The sequence below is a fragment of the Ammospiza nelsoni genome, chromosome 1 (genome assembly GCF_027579445.1).
Source record: "Ammospiza nelsoni isolate bAmmNel1 chromosome 1, bAmmNel1.pri, whole genome shotgun sequence".
Classification (NCBI taxonomy): Eukaryota; Metazoa; Chordata; class Aves; order Passeriformes; family Passerellidae; genus Ammospiza; species Ammospiza nelsoni.
In genome coordinates this window covers 139,537,317-139,554,685 of record NC_080633.1, presented here as the reverse complement: position 1 = coordinate 139,554,685, position 17,369 = coordinate 139,537,317, and the positions used below count along the sequence as shown (strand labels likewise).

The window sequence follows — 17,369 nt, the reverse complement described above, 5'->3', positions numbered from 1 at the left end:
ATGAGTCAAGCCCTTGTACTACATGACATTTTGCAATACTTTTAATATTTTTATCAATTATCTGACTTTCAGAAAACTCGCGTCACAAAATAAGTGAAATTAAAGTTTGAAAATTGTCCTTACAAAAAGGCTTAAAGTTATCTCTAACTGAAAAATTTAAGGTTATAGTTCTCAAAAAAACTGAAATATTTTGTGCTATATATTTAATATTTATTTTATAAATGTAGGAAGGTTTTTTAATATATCCCATCCCTAGAAATGTTCATGGCAGAGTTTGAGCAACCTAGTCTAGTGGAAGTTTCCCTGCTCATGGCACAGGGATTGGAACTAGATGGTCTTAAAAGTCCCTTCCAACCTAAACCATTCTATGATTCTATGATACTTATTAAATTTCCATAAACTCTTTCCTATAGTCTACCATTAACCTACCAGAAAATACACTTCTCTATTATCTGAACATGAGTTTTTCCTATTTTCTACTATCAAGGTTATTTTTTACTGATCATATAGGCTTGAGTATGCAGATTTAATTCCTTTACATGCTGATTTTTTTTACTGCCTACATTTATTTTAATGTAGCAAAAGACATTTTCTTCATTTGAAGTATGGTGGGCTCTTGCAGCATTTGACAACTTGCTATTTAGTCCACTTTAACACACATTCAGCAATACACAATTAAATATTAAATGAGCAAACCAAAATAGTAAAACCACTATTATTTAATCACTACATTCTTAGGCAGTAAGGAGAAATAGAAGACACACAGCATATTCAAATCTTCCACACCTACAAATTCGCATGTTTTATGGGTCTTGGGTAGAACACATATTTAAAAATAAACATAATCCTGTTATCTTTCATTAGCTATTACCTCACATTTTTGACAGGAATGCACGTATGTTTACCATGAGACATTGTTTGTTCTTCTTTTCTCATTAGCTCAAAAGAAGTAGCTCAACAATTCAAAACACTCCAAAAATAGTTATCACATGGTTTCTCAATTGTGGGGTAGATTTATTACAGAGAATTCCTATTTCCTATCTTTTTACAGTCCCATAAGCTAGCAACTTCTTAGCAGAGAGTGGTTTATCATACGTGGTATGTAAGATATGCAAAAAATGAGTCAATGTTTTCATAAATCATTATAGCAGCCCTGAAGCTACATTAAGAAAGCTTCTTTCATTTAAATTCATTCAGAATACACATTCAGAACATCTATGAACTCAGGAAGTCCAAATAAAGATATACAATACCTGCTGGAAATAGTAATAATTTTTTTCTGTTCTTGTTTAGAATGTGCTATCTGAGGCAATCACACAGAGTTGTAAAACTTGCTATTATCAAAAATCAAATTAAAAACATTAGTCATAGGCTTTAGATAATTGCATTTTTTTGCGTTACTTAACTAATTTTATCAGATTCCAAAAAACTTACTATAACTAATTTCTTTCTATGCTAGATTTTCCATTAGAAACTGTAAAAAACATTCCTGAACTAGATCTTGGTAGGAATGCCATGATGTTTTTCATCAGATAAATGAAAAAAGCACAAAAACACAAAAAGGGGCTACTGTTCCCTGAAGATCCATTGATACACTGCGGATATTGAAAAATATTATTTGCAGTATTACCTTGCACTACTGACATTTAGTTTTCATTAGCACTTCATAATTAGAATGACCTTGTTTCAAACAGTGACATTCTCAAAATTATGCTTAAGATGCTTTCCCTCGTACTCAAAATAAATGTTTGTTCATAAAAATTGTGAGTAAGAACCTTTCTGGTTAATTAAAACTTTATTAATGCAAAGTATTCTAAAACATAGTAAAAAGTAATAGTGATTAAATGCTACTTTAGTAAACAGAAACTTACTGCTTTACAAATATGACTTATATAACTCTAGAGTAATTCCTATAATTTAATGATAAAGACATTCTTTCTGTTACTGTTCCACAGTATTTTTCAGAATATTAGGACCATTTTAAAAGCTAAGTACTTGCACAGGTTAAAGTAAAGCAGGGATCTCCCATAATATTTTTTTGGTAACTGAATTTAGATACACTAGATAACACACCACCCATATTCTAACAGACTGTAACTTAATATAGCAGGTTGAAAAACAAGCTATACTTTTTTGAGGTGTTTTTGTTAACGTAACCCTTCCCATTTCCTAAAACTTCATGCATTATTTTTTCTAACAAATACAGCCACAATTAAAATTTATTTCTTTAAATGTACCTTGGTAGTGGGCACTAAATCCACGGTACCGGTGATTGCTGTCTGTTACAAAATGTAGTCTGAGCCAGTTTTTGTTGCTTATAACTGGAGGAGGTATATTCATTCCAGAAAGCCTGAAATAAAACAAATAAATAAAAAAAATTTAATAAAGGATCTCAATATTATCTGGAAATTTTTTATATCCAAACTAGCATTCATTGACATGCCCTATGTGGGACTTTTTATTTATTGGGTAGTAGCATTTCAACAAGCAAGAGCAGACAAAATTGTACATTATGCCCGACCAAGTGATGGGGTACAAATCAGTGCTAAGCCAGAAACTATACAGCCACGTTATTGGTCAGGCACAGCACTGTAAAGATGGAAGTACATCGCACTCAGGCTAGAAAGAATTTGTGTCAATACAGGTGAGATAGTGGGCTAGACAGAACACTGCTCTGGGCACCAGGGAAAGTTTGTACCTTGTGACTTTCACCTTCAAGACATGGAAGAAGAGATCTTAGGTTATGCAAACTACTATCTAAAATGATAAAACAGACATCTACTTTTCAAGAGTAATTAATTTTTTATTTTTAGGGTATAAAGATAAAAGAAATATTCCATCACTTGTGTGGATTTGAAAATTAATTGTCAGATGTACAAGAAGAGTAGAGCATTCTAGTGGATTCACCCCAGCTAGCAGTCAGGCACCACACAGCTGCTCACTCCCTTCCTTCCCTGCCCCAAACAATTGTAAGGGGAGAGAACAGGAAGAGCAAAAGCAAGAAAGACACTTCAAAAGACACTTTTGTAAGTGAAGAGAAAAAAAGGAAGTGATACAAAAGCGGTAATTGACGATATTCCACAAATAGATCAATCAAAATGGTCTCCAATGACTAGCAGCTGTCTCTCAGCACCGCTAATTTTTTATTGCTGACCATGAAGTTATATTATATGAAATATCCTTTTGGTCAATTTGGCTCTGTTTAATTTTTTTCCCTTCCCAGTACCCTATCTATGCCAGGTCTACTCACTAAGGGGAAGGAGGAGGGGGCAGAGGACGCCTTGGTGCTGTGCAAGCATGGCTCAGAAGCAGCCACTACACTGTTGTGCTATCAACTCTGGTTTAGCCACAAATCCAAACTATAGCACCTTGTAGTCTTCTATGAAAAAAATTAATTATGAGCCATTAGACCCAGTACAAAAAATTACCTGGATTTTTTTTAATGTTTTGTTTGCTTTTGTATTGTTCTGTTTGTTTTTTAGCATAAGGATATTGCTCCAACTATAGTAGCGTTCATCTTGATTGGCTCATTAAGAAGGTCTGAATTTAAGTTCTTTTTTGTGTAGTGTTTTTTTTTTCCTTGTTGTTGTTATTTTATTTTTAAATGATATATCATGTTTTAAAAAAGGAGAATAAAGTTTAGATAAAAAATTATTCCACCAAAGCAGTAATTCAATATACATTTCTCACCAAAACCAGAAAGATAAGTCACATCTTCAGAATGTCAACATACTTACCTATGCTCTTCCATTTAGTTATAAACAGAATGCTTCCTGTAGTTAAAATAAAATACTAGCCAACAAGTATGCCATTTTATGTTCAGAAATAATGGATTCCTATTTTATTTTAAGAAAAACTGTATTCATAATAAATCAATTCTGAAGTTATTTTTTTGAGTGAAATAAAACCCCAAACCTTGCTTAAATAAATAACTAATAAGTTTGGATAGGTACCATAATGTGGGGAAGACTTTTGAAATAATAATAGTTTAGAGGTAATGTTCTTTTCATCTTTTCCTACTCACTTTACCTCAAAACAAAACATGTTTAAGACAACTTCCCAAATTTCTGAAACTGTAGTAGTACCTTTTTCCCTCAGGCACTGATATAAATGACATCTATTGACTGACACCATAGGCTATTAAAACTCCTTCACATGCTTGCAAGAGGATGTTTTCATACTGTGGAAACATATTACCTCACATAATTCATTTTAGTTGAACGACACATAAGAATCTAAGATTTTTAAGCTTATGAAATTGACTTTCAGTTTTAGATCCAAGAAACCCTGTTGATGAAGTTAAAAAAAAAAAAAACAAACGCAATCAACCAAACAAAAAAATAGTGCTATTAGATTGCAACCGGATGTGGTATGAGATTGCAACAGAATGCACATTGCTCTGTACCAAAGTCATATGCACTAGCACATATATAAAGTGTAAGAGACAGAAGCCTACACCTTTTGATTAGAAAACATCAAATATTTCTGCATTTTCCTCGTGAATTTTAGAATAAAGCACACTTTTTAACAGATACAAAGGGGCTTTAGTTGCTACACATTTCGTATTATAGATAAAAGTGTGCTTTAATTTGTGTCTTCTTTTTTGGAAGGTAGAGGTTAGGGTATCCTATATGGTACAGCTATTTCTCTCTATAATAATATTACCTAATGATGCAAGAGGAAATTGCCCTTTTATTTAAATTCTCACTCTATAAATAATTGTTAGGGAATGTAGAGACAGAGGCAACAACCTTTCACTGCTTGCATATTTTAGAATAAACCTATTACTGGAAGAGGTCTTACTGAACAATTGAAGTAAAATAAGTCTGTAGAACACATTTTCTAATCTGTATTTTGACTCATATATTCTGCCTATAAGAAGGTTTCTTTTCAATAATCACAAAACTATGTGAAAAATACATTGCATGTTTATTGTCCAAGACATGAGAAAATACTACCCTAGACATTTAAATATGTCCACAGTAAAATATTAATTTTGTTTCTAAAATAACTAAAAATCTAGTTTACCTATCAAATCAGATATTTTCTAATATATGCATCCTTACATCTATGCTGACATCTAATTAAATTCACAGTTCCTACAATCCAATTTTTACAGTTCATGGGTTCTATGGGATTCTTCCCAGAAAGTAGATTTGCAAACTGACAGAATTTATTCTGTTGATATAACTGTCCCTTTTCTTGTGTCAATTTATCTTCTCAGCAAATTATAAAGCTGTTCATCATAATAATATATTGGCAGCTCAACCTACTTCTCTGTCACTTACTTTCCAAGCGTAGTTATGCTGCATCATCTACAATATTTCCCTAAAGTTCAAAGTAAAACACCATATCTTCCATAAAGGAAACACAGCTGTCTCATGTTCTTTTATAATTCAAAAGATGTAGCTCCCTCTCAAGCTGCACAGAATCCTGCATAGTAAATTTCAGTCAACAGAGAGTAGGCTGCCCTTCTGCAGATGTCTTTCATAAACTCTTAGAAATGTTCATGGAGAATCTTGGCTGTGAACCAGAGACTTAAAGTCTCTTACCACTATGTGCAGTCAACAGCACCGACTGTTATCTACTGCAAAATGTATTTGAAAAAGGAAGTGCTTCCTGAAACAGTGCACCTTTGTTGTTAAAAAAAGGACTAATAGAAATGTAAAACTGCATGTAGATATGTCAGTGAAGTTCCCATCTATGCACTTAGTTTGTGTGTAAACCACAGTTTACAGGAGAAATAACGGACTAACATTTTTGAGAACCAAAATTTCATTCTTCTTGCACTTCATTACAACAATATGCCTCTACTCCCTTCTTTTGTACTCTATTTAGGTAGTAATTAAAAAAAGAAATTTGCCTGTTTTGTGCTAATTCTGATCCAGTGAAGTCAATTAGTATTTTATTTGCCCTCAGAATTCCAACACATCATTCCCACCTTAAGCTGAAGAATGGATTTCAGGGTTGATGTGTTTTAATAGCGTAGTACACATCCTCTATTTCTTCCAGAAAAGGAACAGTATACATTTACTTTCACATTTGAAATGTATACTGTCAGATAGCTATAATCTTGACAAGTAATTTGAACATTCTCTTCTTGCTCATGTACCAGACTTTAGCTTTAATTTCTAAAAGTCATCTAAAATGACAGCTCTTACAAACATATTGTCACTGATTGTCACAATTGTCAATACACTGATTATTATGATGTAATACAGGCCTTAATTTAGTGATTCAATACATCCAAAAGTATTCCAAAGGGAAAAAATTTTTGCTTTTCTTTAAAAAAATATACAGCATACTTTCCCCAAAACTTCTTAATTAAGCATAGAGTTTCTACATTTCCTCATATCCCAGCTTCACAGAAATTGAAATAATTAAAAAAAAAAAAAAAAAAGAGGTTGATACCACTCTTATAAACAGTGCTGAAACCCTTTCTAATTCTACTAAAGCCTTAGGCTAACAAAGACTTAGATCTAAGCATGGCTAAGTGCATACATAGATCTCATTGCTCATTTTATATGCACTACAAAATCCTAAGTGCTTGTTTTGATGCAAACTGCAGCTGTGTGCATTCTTTCTCATTGGTATTATTTGCATGTTTAAATAAAACCACTTTATATAAAGCTTTGATTAAAAAAGGGCAAATTATCACATGTTTTGATAGGGCCTATGCAGGTTCATACATGTGCTACTGGGGTTTAATGCTTACACAGCATAATGCAGTGAAAGAGAGAGTAGCCACGTGTCCCTTGAAAGGAGAGGAGAGACTTACTCAATGACCTGATTGATGACCTCTCTGGTTTGGCTAAATTATGCTTAAATTAAGCAGTGCTTGTATTAAATATAAATTTGAAGTAGCAACATCATACAGCTTATTGTGTCTCCTGTATTTGTATGCAACATATACACATTACCAATGACTTCTGGGACCCTTTCTTTTGTTCTTCATGACTGCCTTGACCCCATAAAGCAAAACCTCACATAGCAAGGTTCATAATAAGCATCTTTTGCAAAGGATCCACCACACAATGCAGATTTAAGGGCACAAGATTAAAATTCATGTCTCTCATTCAATAAATCCATATCTGTTTAAAACAAGCAGTTGCACACTAGAGAAGCAAAGCTGATTTCAACTCAATATTTAATATATTACTCAGTCTGAAAGATTCTGAATGATTTAATGATAAAGTTAACATATCCCTCCCGTTGCACCAACTCAGTTTGTATGATGTTTACACTGAAGTTCAGACTCTAACCTATCTCTTTGGTCAAGCACTAAAAGACTAAGTATTTTGTAGGACTAGGCATATCAATATTTTTTTTTTATGTTTTCAATTTCACTGATGAGTTTAATGGGTCTTAATGGCATTCATTATAGATGTGAGTGTCCGTTGCATGACAGCTTTGGTTACTGTTCTTTTTTTTCCTGGAAATGTTCTATACAAATTATATTAAATCATTTCAGAGAAGGACATGGCTCTGACCTCTATTGTCAAAAAGCAAAGAAAGCTCCACTAACTTCCTATGTTTCTTACAAAATCTATTGCTGTCGAAGCTGATAACTCAGGATTTAAATCTTTTTGAAGATATCATATAGATATTAAATGCTAATAGGCATTTTCTCTTGTCTTTGGATAACAACAAAGGTCAACAAAATGGATAATTGCCTGTAAATTTTGCTTCTGTGAAGAATTTACAACATAAAGTTAATATTTTAAGAGCTGTGGTTTCCCTAGAATTTTAATTGTAGCTTACATTTATAATATTAATACTGTATTCAGTAAAAGACTAAATGAGACATCTCTGTGACAGAAGCTACAGAACTTTAATGTAAGTTGAATTTTTCATTTAATTGTATATATGAAACTCAAACTGCTGGTGGGTTGCATCAGGGCTGCTTTTGTATGTGCAGTCAGTACACTCAAGTCATTAATTCCCTGCATGATTAAGAAATTGTCCACCTTGTGAGATAGATTGGCTTCAGAAAGGAGACTAATTTGAAAGGTAATTACAATATTAAAATAAGCAGTTTCCCAGATGAGACTTCAAATGATGAAAACAAAAATAACACAGGAAGAGAAAGATGAACTTGGAAATAAAGCAAACATATATATAAAAGAAACAAAAGAAGAGGATTAAGTTATTCTTCTGCATAGCCATAGTCTAATGCCCAGTCATAATAAATGACAGAACACATCATTCCACGAGAAATTAAACGGTCATAATTTAGTATTTAAAGAGGAAAGAAAAAAAAGTCTCTTCCTAAAATGAGCCCATTCTCAATGGTAAATATTCATGAGAAAAGTAAAGGTAAAATGCCCAAACAAAGATACCTTAAAATCTACCACTGTAATAGAATTTTGAGGGCAATATATAACCCAAGTTTTAAGTGGTTATGAAGATATTAAAATACCCAATTTTTATCGTCAGTCCCTGTAATATTTACAGCTGGTCTGATCATTCATATATCAGGGAATGAGGACACTCACAGGTCTGATATTATTAATTGTTGTTTCCATATCTCAGAACTGCAGCCAAATGAATGACAAAAACCAGGTTTTATTTTTAGAACAGTAAATTGCCACTCTTCAAATTTAGACTCATGAGCTATTTAGAACTAAACTAAGGGTTTAGGTTGACACTTCACTACAATCATTTATTTCTGATTTATAAAACAAAAACATGGAAACTTAGATAAGTGAGTGCTTGAGAGGAAGAGGAAAAAAGTTCTATATTATTTAACCGCGAAAAAAATATTTTTTCTGTAAAGTACTTTAATAATCTATTAATTAATTTTAGTTATTCATCTAGATGAATAAAAATAATTCACCCTTTGACTCTTGTCAAGTACATTATGATGTCTGAAAGACCGAAAAAAAAGGTCTTTGTTTTAAAAATGTCAGTGTTGAAATATATGAAAGCTTTGTCTTGCCTTTGCAATGCTAGAAAAAGTTCAGTTTTAGAGTAGAGTCACTGTCATATAAAGCAGCTCCATGAGAAGCCTGTGTAAAATCATCAAGGACTGAATAAAGGTCCAAGGGATGATTAATGAAAGTTTATAGTACTATGGATATGAAATGTTGAAAAGCATCAAGATTGAGAAATACTTTTTGAATTCAAAAGTTGATTGCTCCCCACAAAGCCAGATGTTCCTATGTCAAAGTTTTGCAACTAATCTCTTAACTTGACAGAATAATAAAGTATGAGGAAAGGAGCCTTCTAAACACAGAATTGTTAGCTCATGATACATATAATCTTGTCTTTGTGACATAAGAAAATAACACTGATGGACAGTGGTGTGTCCTGATTGCCTGCAGGCGTAGTACAAGCTGCTGATTTTCATACAGATGTCAGGGTCTTAGAAGGAATCATTTTTCATAAATGTGATGTAAATATCTTATGTACGAAGTGACCTTGCACTCAAGACTCAATTTCCTTGAGCATATCATAGAAACAATATAAATACATATTCACCTTTCCTGGGCTGGGCTGCACATGGTGGTTAATACATGGACCTTTCTACCACACAATCTGTGAGGAGTTGCACATGCAGCTCTTTGGTGTAGTTGGTGAGACCAAGCTGAGGGCAGTCAGTAAAGAGCAGAGGCAGGCAAGTCTGGATGCACTGCTGGGAAGGTACAGGCCCACCTGGTGCAGGCTGGGCAGTTTAGGGCTCCCACCAAGGCACCGATCCTGCTGGCCCAGAACCTTTGCTAAGGTGGACACCAAGAACTGTCCCAGGATGTTTTTTCCTGCACGTGCTAAATCAAACTGTCTCTTTCAAGAATCTCAAATCTGAGGGCCTTGGCTGGAGAGGGGAGGACCCTGGACAGGTATGAAGATGAATGTGATTATCTGACCTTTTTCCATGGAATCATGCACGTTTCTTCCCCCTACTTTCACAGCAAATCTAAATAAAACTAAATTGAATACAACTTGTATGTGACCAATTCTTTTTTGGGTAACAGTCAAACTGAATAACTGGATATAAGCCTGTGAGAGGCTTATATCATTTACCTCTCTTAAAATGTTGCCACACTCAATTTCTGAAGCGACTGTTTTCTTTTCAATTCTATATAAGAAATTGTTATACTTATAAGTATTGCCTGAGCAGGAGAAGGAAGCTTGTTCTTGAGTCTTTCTGGTAAGTGTAAATAAATGAATGAAACTAAAAAATATTACACTTGCCCTACAATTTGATGTTCTGCAATAGTATTTATTTACACACAAAATCTTTTTGGGATAGAAAAGAAGAGACTCATGTCAAAATTATTATTAGTCCAACAAATGCTTTAACAGACTAACAGTCTAAATATTGAAAAGTCTCATTAATGCTATCGGTAACTTATTTATTTAAAGAAAATTTTCTAACATCTATTTTCTTTATATGTCCAAATTTTAAGTGTCCTTCTGTACCCTGAGATCAGCACTTCATTCTTCCCTAAATAGATGGGGAAAATTTTTATTGTGAGTCATTCTGCCCCTCTAGTGCACTCTGGTGAGGCCCCACCCAGAATACTGCATCCAGCTCTGGAGTTCCCACCACAAGAAGGACATAAATCTGTTGGAGTAGAGAGGGGGTCCATGAAAATGATTAGAGGTATGAGGAATGGCTGAGAGAATTGGTATTTCTCAGCCCAGAGAAGGAATGGCTCCTGGGTGACTTAACTGTGGCCTTTCAGTTCATGAGGGGAGCCTATAAAAAAGCTTGAAAGGTATTTTGACAAGGTCATGTGGTGATAGGACAAGGAACGTGGCATTAAACTAAAAGAGAGTGGGTTTGGATAAGATGCTAGGAAGAAATTTTTTACTGTGAGGATGGTGAGGCACCAGATCGTGTTACCCGAAGCTGGGGATACCAATCCCTGGGAGTGCTCATGGCCAGGCTGGATGGGGCTGCAAGTAACCTGGTCTAGCAGACAGTGTACCTGCCCACAGCAGAGACATTGGAACTAAATCATCTTTAGGGTCCTTTCAACCCACACCACTCTATGATTCTATAACCAGTATCCTGAGATCATCATGATACCACTCTCCTTCCTCAGTCTTGAGTCATCCTTGGGCTGATGCTTCCTAAACAGAATCTTTGTATTTTCTCATTGGTTCCCAGCCTTCTCAAGACCCGATTATCATAGAGGCCCAGCATGTGTTGCACAGCAACTGCTTAGGGTTGTTAAACCTTTGGTGAAGATGATAGTTACATAGTTATAACTATAGTCTATAACTATAGCTATCATCTATAACTATAACTATATATAGATAGTTATATAGTGACTTGAACAGTAGACAAAGAAAAGATAGAAACAGCTCAGGTTAAGACACTTCAGAAGAGTCCTAAGAGAATCCAGCTGTCAGATCAATACACAGCCATACAAGGCCTGTGACCACTTCCCAATAATACGGCAAAAGTCATATTTGCTGACTTATCAGTTGTTATCAGTATGGCCAGATGGACACTAAAGAAACATGGAGACACTAGAAATAGGAAGCAAAGAGCACTTATCTATGAAGCTAATTCTCATTTAACTTCTTCCCATAATCCTTAGTGTTTCCTGTAACTTAGTATTTCATGTAAATAAAGTAGGTAAAATGAACACCTCATATAGGTATATCAAACTGGTAAAATACTCTAATTGTATTTTCTGTAGTGCATGAAAAGAAATTGGCATGCAGCTCTGGATGGTGATAAAGTTTAAAATATAAGTCAAATTACTCCCACTCTGCAGCAAAATTGAGAACCCCATGGGTCTTATAAGAAAAAGTACTTCAAGACTTTGAGTTTTCCTGAGTATCTGCCACTCTCATTGCTCACATTTAGATATGCAAAATGCAAATATCTTAAAAGAGTTGTACCTTAACATTAGAATAAAAATTTGAAATGCTGTCATTTAAAGTCTGAGTCAGTTATGTTATTTCATCTTTTAAGGGTGATAATAAGACAGTCCTGAAATGCCTTTAAAGAACAACTCATCAATACAAAGTAAGGGGATAAACATTAAACATTTCAATTCAAATTACAGATTATCTTTTTCTGAGACTTTACTTTATCCTTTCTTCCTCCTGTTTCTTCCCTTTGAAAATGTATAAAGGTAGATATCAAAATCTGCCAGTAAAGGCTCATTTTACTGCATAATTTAAATATAATTGTGTAATCCACCTTCTATGGAAGGTGGATTAATATTTTGCTCAGCTATATATTGTGCAAGAACTTCCTTTTATATATCAAATTTTGTGTCTCCTTTTAATTCTACTGGATTAATCACATTAGACATTCAATTTTTCAAATTGATTTCATTTATCTGTTGTGACTTGTCCCCCTTCTTCAATATATCTATAAGAAATTTCTTAATAAATTTGTACAACGTATACTTCAGTGTTTGATAAATACCAAGAAACTATCATTCTTTACATAATGAGGATGATGATGATAGTAATAACAATAACAATAATTTTTAAATTTCCAACACATAGATAATATTTTTTCTCCACCACAAAAATCTCTAACCTGACAAAGACATGAAAAAAAATACCAGCAGCTGAAGCCAATGATAAACACATGGAAAGTGTATTGTTCCCCTATTTTTACGACAATGGTGAGTAACTATCAGAACATATTGAAAAAAAAAAAAAAAAGAGTTAAATATTTTAATCATTTAGGACTTTTAAGAGAAGACTGGTTTGTTCTGACTTTTTTTAAATTAGCATAGAAAAGCAAATGAAATGTACAAGGCTCTCATTTATGGGAAGGGGCACTAGGTTATCCACTAATTCTTTCTGGCACTAAACCCTGCATCTGTGAAACACGTATTGAATCTAAAAAATTAGAAGAGTTGCTTCTCTCATTCAAAAACAATGCCTTTCTTACTGACCCCTGACACTAGTAACTGAAATTCTCTCTTCTGTTCCTTGCTAGGAACACATGACCTTTTCTATTCTGTGTGTATTCTGGAGATTACTGGCATATCTAGACAATGAAGAGCAACACCTCTGAGATATTCAAGTCAGCACCAAGCACCTCATTAACTCTGAATTCTGGACATCACACATCTGCTTTACAGTTTGAACCACTGGAGAGCACACGGTGTAGATATCAGATAACAAATGAATGAGCACCAGAGCCCTTCCCCTTTGTGCCGCATAACTAACATGCTGGAGTTAAAACACTCCCGTGCTTCAAACTGAAAAAACATTCAGAGGTATTCATGCACTCAAAAGCACCAATATTTGCAGTGAGCAAGGATTCCTATTGTTAGAACTGTACTGCTTCCAGTTCTAGACCTATGCTGGTATGACACTGAACTGAACCCTGTATGAGTGTGTAAAGAAAGTCTGGGCCAAATTCTACCGATTTACAAGAGATCATGTTGAAAAGGATTGACCAAACTTTAGTATTGATGTACTCTTGAGTTTATTGAGTTTATTATTGAGCTTCCATATGCTAAGACATCCAGAAAAAACAAGGACATAGTTTTTCAGTGTGTTTAGTATCTTTTAGAAAATAAATTATATGTTGTAGTGTGTTTTTAAGTTTCTCAGTTTGCTCCCTCATTTTAAGTATGTTCTCCCTTTGTTTTCCATAAATGGCTCCTCTCTTCCCAGTTTTCGCGCCACTATTGCCCTGACAGTTGAGTTACTGTGGTTACCCCTGCCCCCGTTAGTTGTCAATCTCCCAAGTTACATAACTGCTCCTCCCTTATCCCACCATATAAGTAAAGTTTTCCTCCCCCCTGGGCCCAGTCAATCACCCCCCACTCCTCCCTGCTTTCGAGAACATTCTTCTCTCTGGGGGTTGTGGTTGGCTGGCGTCCCGGGGCCCCTCCTTTGTTCTATGCTTATTGGATAAGTTCTTGTGTCAGTTTTCTTGTGTACAGCCCCACATGTTCCCCTATTGCTTAGCTGGGCTTCCCCTCCTTTCTCCACCCCTTCCCTGTAAAAACTTTGTCTCCCCCCGTGTTTGGGGCCATTTGCTGTGGGTTTTTCCACCTGTTGGTTGCCCTTTTTGCTGCCTGTGGGCTCCTCAATAAACCGACGTTTTACCCCCAGCAAGTGGTCGCCTCCTCACTCGTCTCGTCCTGCGTGAACCCAAGTCCGCAATCCAGCCCAGCCCGAGGCCAGGACGCCAAGGGGGGCTGGCTTCTGATGCGCAGGGGCGTCGGCCGCTTCTCCCCTTTTGCTAGCCCGACTTAGGGCCGCGCGCGCCCTCGCGCAATTATACAAAGAATTTTAAAAAGCAACATTTGTGTCAAACCTTATGGAAAATGAGACCAGTAATTTTGGTTTCTTAAGTTGAAGCATAAGCAAGTATAAGTGTAAAAATTATTTATGTCAATTCTTAATAGAAAAGTGTGTGTAAAATTACAATTTATATAATTTTATTTTTTTTTAAAAACTAAATGCTACTCTCAGAGATGAGAATATGCTTTGGGAAACCGCATGGGGCCTGACTGCTAGCAACGTGTTGTTTCCAGTAAATCAGCCAGTGAACAAGCCATGACACAGCATTTTCATCTCTCCATGATTTGATAACATGTATCCAAAATGAACATTTGTTATTTAACTTTTCAAAAAAAGACATCACACTTTCCATAAACAGAGGCTGTACTGAGGATTAAAGAGCAATAAATGTCTAAAAATATACAACAAGAAACTATGAAATAAGAAGAATGTATAAGATTCTCCACAATACTATAAAATCCCATAGTCTACGTTTTAACTAGGGGCAATTATTATTGTTAAAAAAAAAAAAAAAAAGGTGACTGATAGTTGAAAGTACTTCAAATTGATTTTGCTATATAAATCTATGTTACTCAAAAAAACTCCTTGGATTCACAAGTCTTCAATTTACAGCTGAAAGAGACATAACAAAATGTAAATAAAGCTTTGTTCCTTAGAAAGTTAAACTAAAGTTTTCATTGTCCTATAAGCAAATATAATTTGTTGCTAACCCTCACGTCTTTGCCTCTCCCTCTGCCACAAAAAATGAACCAAGTAGACCTGCTTAATAATGTTGGCTTTTACAAGGAACACAAAATATTTACAATAATATTTCTTTTTAATAAAATTTATGGAATTACTCAGTATATTGATTAATAAGCATAAAAGTAAAGTTTTGCTAGAGAAAAAATAAGAATTTTATAAAATCTATCAATATTCTTTGGTTTTAGAATGAATTATCTTACTACTCTAGGAAATTCTGGTATCCGAGTTGAACATCCAGCTGATTATGCAGATTTTCCAGACTGAACCAGATTTTAAGCAAGTGTCCCTTACAAGAATGATTTTTATTTACTTTACCACATACATAAAGTATAACAGCAAAAATCGAAGTTGTCAAAAGAAACCTTTGTTCATGAAATTTGACTGGAAAGAGATATATTCTAAATTATGCAGTAAAAAAGACAATATCAGTTTTAAAATATCTTGTATCAGAGTCTATTATCTATAAATATGATACCTTTGCTGATATTAGTGGTAATGAGATAATGTTATCTGAACATCTTGAGCAACTCTTCTGAAAAATATGAGTTGAAAAGTTCGGAAGTACTCAGATCTAATAACTGATAAAAGATAGTTGGTCACTAATTTACATGCTATACATTAAGACTGACCTTTAAAGTATTGACTTATAAGAATGTAATTATTAGAAAGTTAACCAGAGATGGGCAGGTGAAAGCAAGCTTAGGCCACACAACTGTGCCCGTATTCTTTAGTCTCAACCCTTAATACCCATTCTGGCATGACTCACCAAACAAATGTTGGGCTTACTGAGCTACACCACCACCTGATGATTTAACATTGTTTCAAATGTTGTTTTTTTTTTTTAATTTATTTTATCAATATATACTTGGAAATACCCCATAAGAAAACATGAAAAGATTTGTGTTAACTGCTAATGCAGTTTTAAAGGCTGCATAAATATCAAGTGTCATTTACATTTATAAATGAACATCAATGCACAATTTTTTTCCAGCTAAATAAGAATTCAACCCTTTTCAGAATCTTTATTCACCGTACCTGCAACTTACAAAAATTGTATGCTTGTATAGATGCATGGCATATACTATAAAAACAATTTCCTTTTGCACACATAAAAGCATGTGCACACAAGGAGACACTGTTCAATATTTTTCTTATGAATATTTAATTGTTTTGTATTTTCTTGATCTATTTAATCACTATTAGTACTCTGACTGGGTATTTAGTCCTTACTTTACTTGATATTTACTCCTATGACTTCTTTATTTAGTCTACAGCGTTTTGTACTCTCTGAAGTAAATTTCACATGTTCAAGTTCACTTTGATTTATCAGCATTATTTTGAAGTATATTGCTGTCCTTTAAAAAGCCTATAACCCTCTGGATTGAAATTATTGATATTTATGTATAATCCTTCTTCCACTGAGATATTGCAAAAATATTTAACATTACCGGGCCTAGATCTAATTCATTTAAGATGCAGCACAACATGACTTACAGAGACTAAACAGTACATATTCTTTGTGTGCCTTTTCCCAATTAAGTACACCGCATATATACAGACAACATTGACTCTTTTTTCTACTAGTTTGTAATAAAAAAGTGCTAGGTAAAAAGAATTAATTTTTTTCATTCAGTAGTTTTTCATCACCTACTCCATTATTTTTACATGGTTCAGCACCAACTGTCTCTATTACAACTCTCCAGGTGTCCCTTTCCTTTGCCCTCTGCTGCTTTTGTTTCACTGAGGAACCAATTTTTCTTGTTTTCTCTTTCCTTGTAATGTAGTTACAAGCTCTCTCCATCATTGTCTTTTATATCCTTTGGTAATTGTAATTCAGCAACTGTGATAGCCTTTCTTACTTATTCTCAAAGCTTCTTAGTATTTTATGCTTTTATTCATTAGTCATGTGGTTCTTTTCTCACCTTTTGCAAAATTTCTTTCTGCTCTGTATATCTTTATGACTGCACCAGGAGCTTTAAAGGTCTCTTACTGTGATAGATATCTTTCTTTTGAAATAGGGTAGCCTGCTATTATGTACTTGATATATTCACTTCCACTTACTGCCAGATCTCCTGTGGATTATATTAGCCCCTTCTTTTCTGAAGTGGTTTTGGTAGGTTTTTTAATGCCTGATGTCCTTCTCCCCAATACTGATGTCTATTTACCCATAAACAGTAACAAAATTCCATTCAAACTGCCTTAATCCTTCATATTTTTAGATAAATATTTTTTCCCATAAAAACAAATATCTTCATATGCCTATATAATCTATATAATGCCACTCTTCTCTTTCAACCAATTTCTTGATAAATTAAATCCTTCTTTTCATCAAATAGTCTTTTACATGTAGCTTTTTTTGCAGTTTTTCAGAATACAAAGAATGC

The 17,369-nt window shown here is 34.2% G+C and overlaps 1 protein-coding gene across 3 annotated transcripts in view; it reads right to left on the bottom strand.

Annotated features, from left to right (window-relative positions):
* The window catches only part of CSMD3 (CUB and Sushi multiple domains 3), a 581,587-nt gene that overhangs the window by 368,296 nt on the left and 195,922 nt on the right, over positions 1 to 17,369 (bottom strand). For 2 of the 3 annotated variants that reach the window (XM_059467484.1, XM_059467493.1), the window contains exon 6: positions 2,238 to 2,350. In XM_059467484.1, the coding sequence (XP_059323467.1) occupies positions 2,238 to 2,350 (113 nt within the window). Of the gene's footprint in view, positions 1 to 556; positions 560 to 2,237; positions 2,351 to 17,369 lie in introns of all 3 variants that reach the window. The other variant, XM_059467476.1, reaches the window with a different exon arrangement.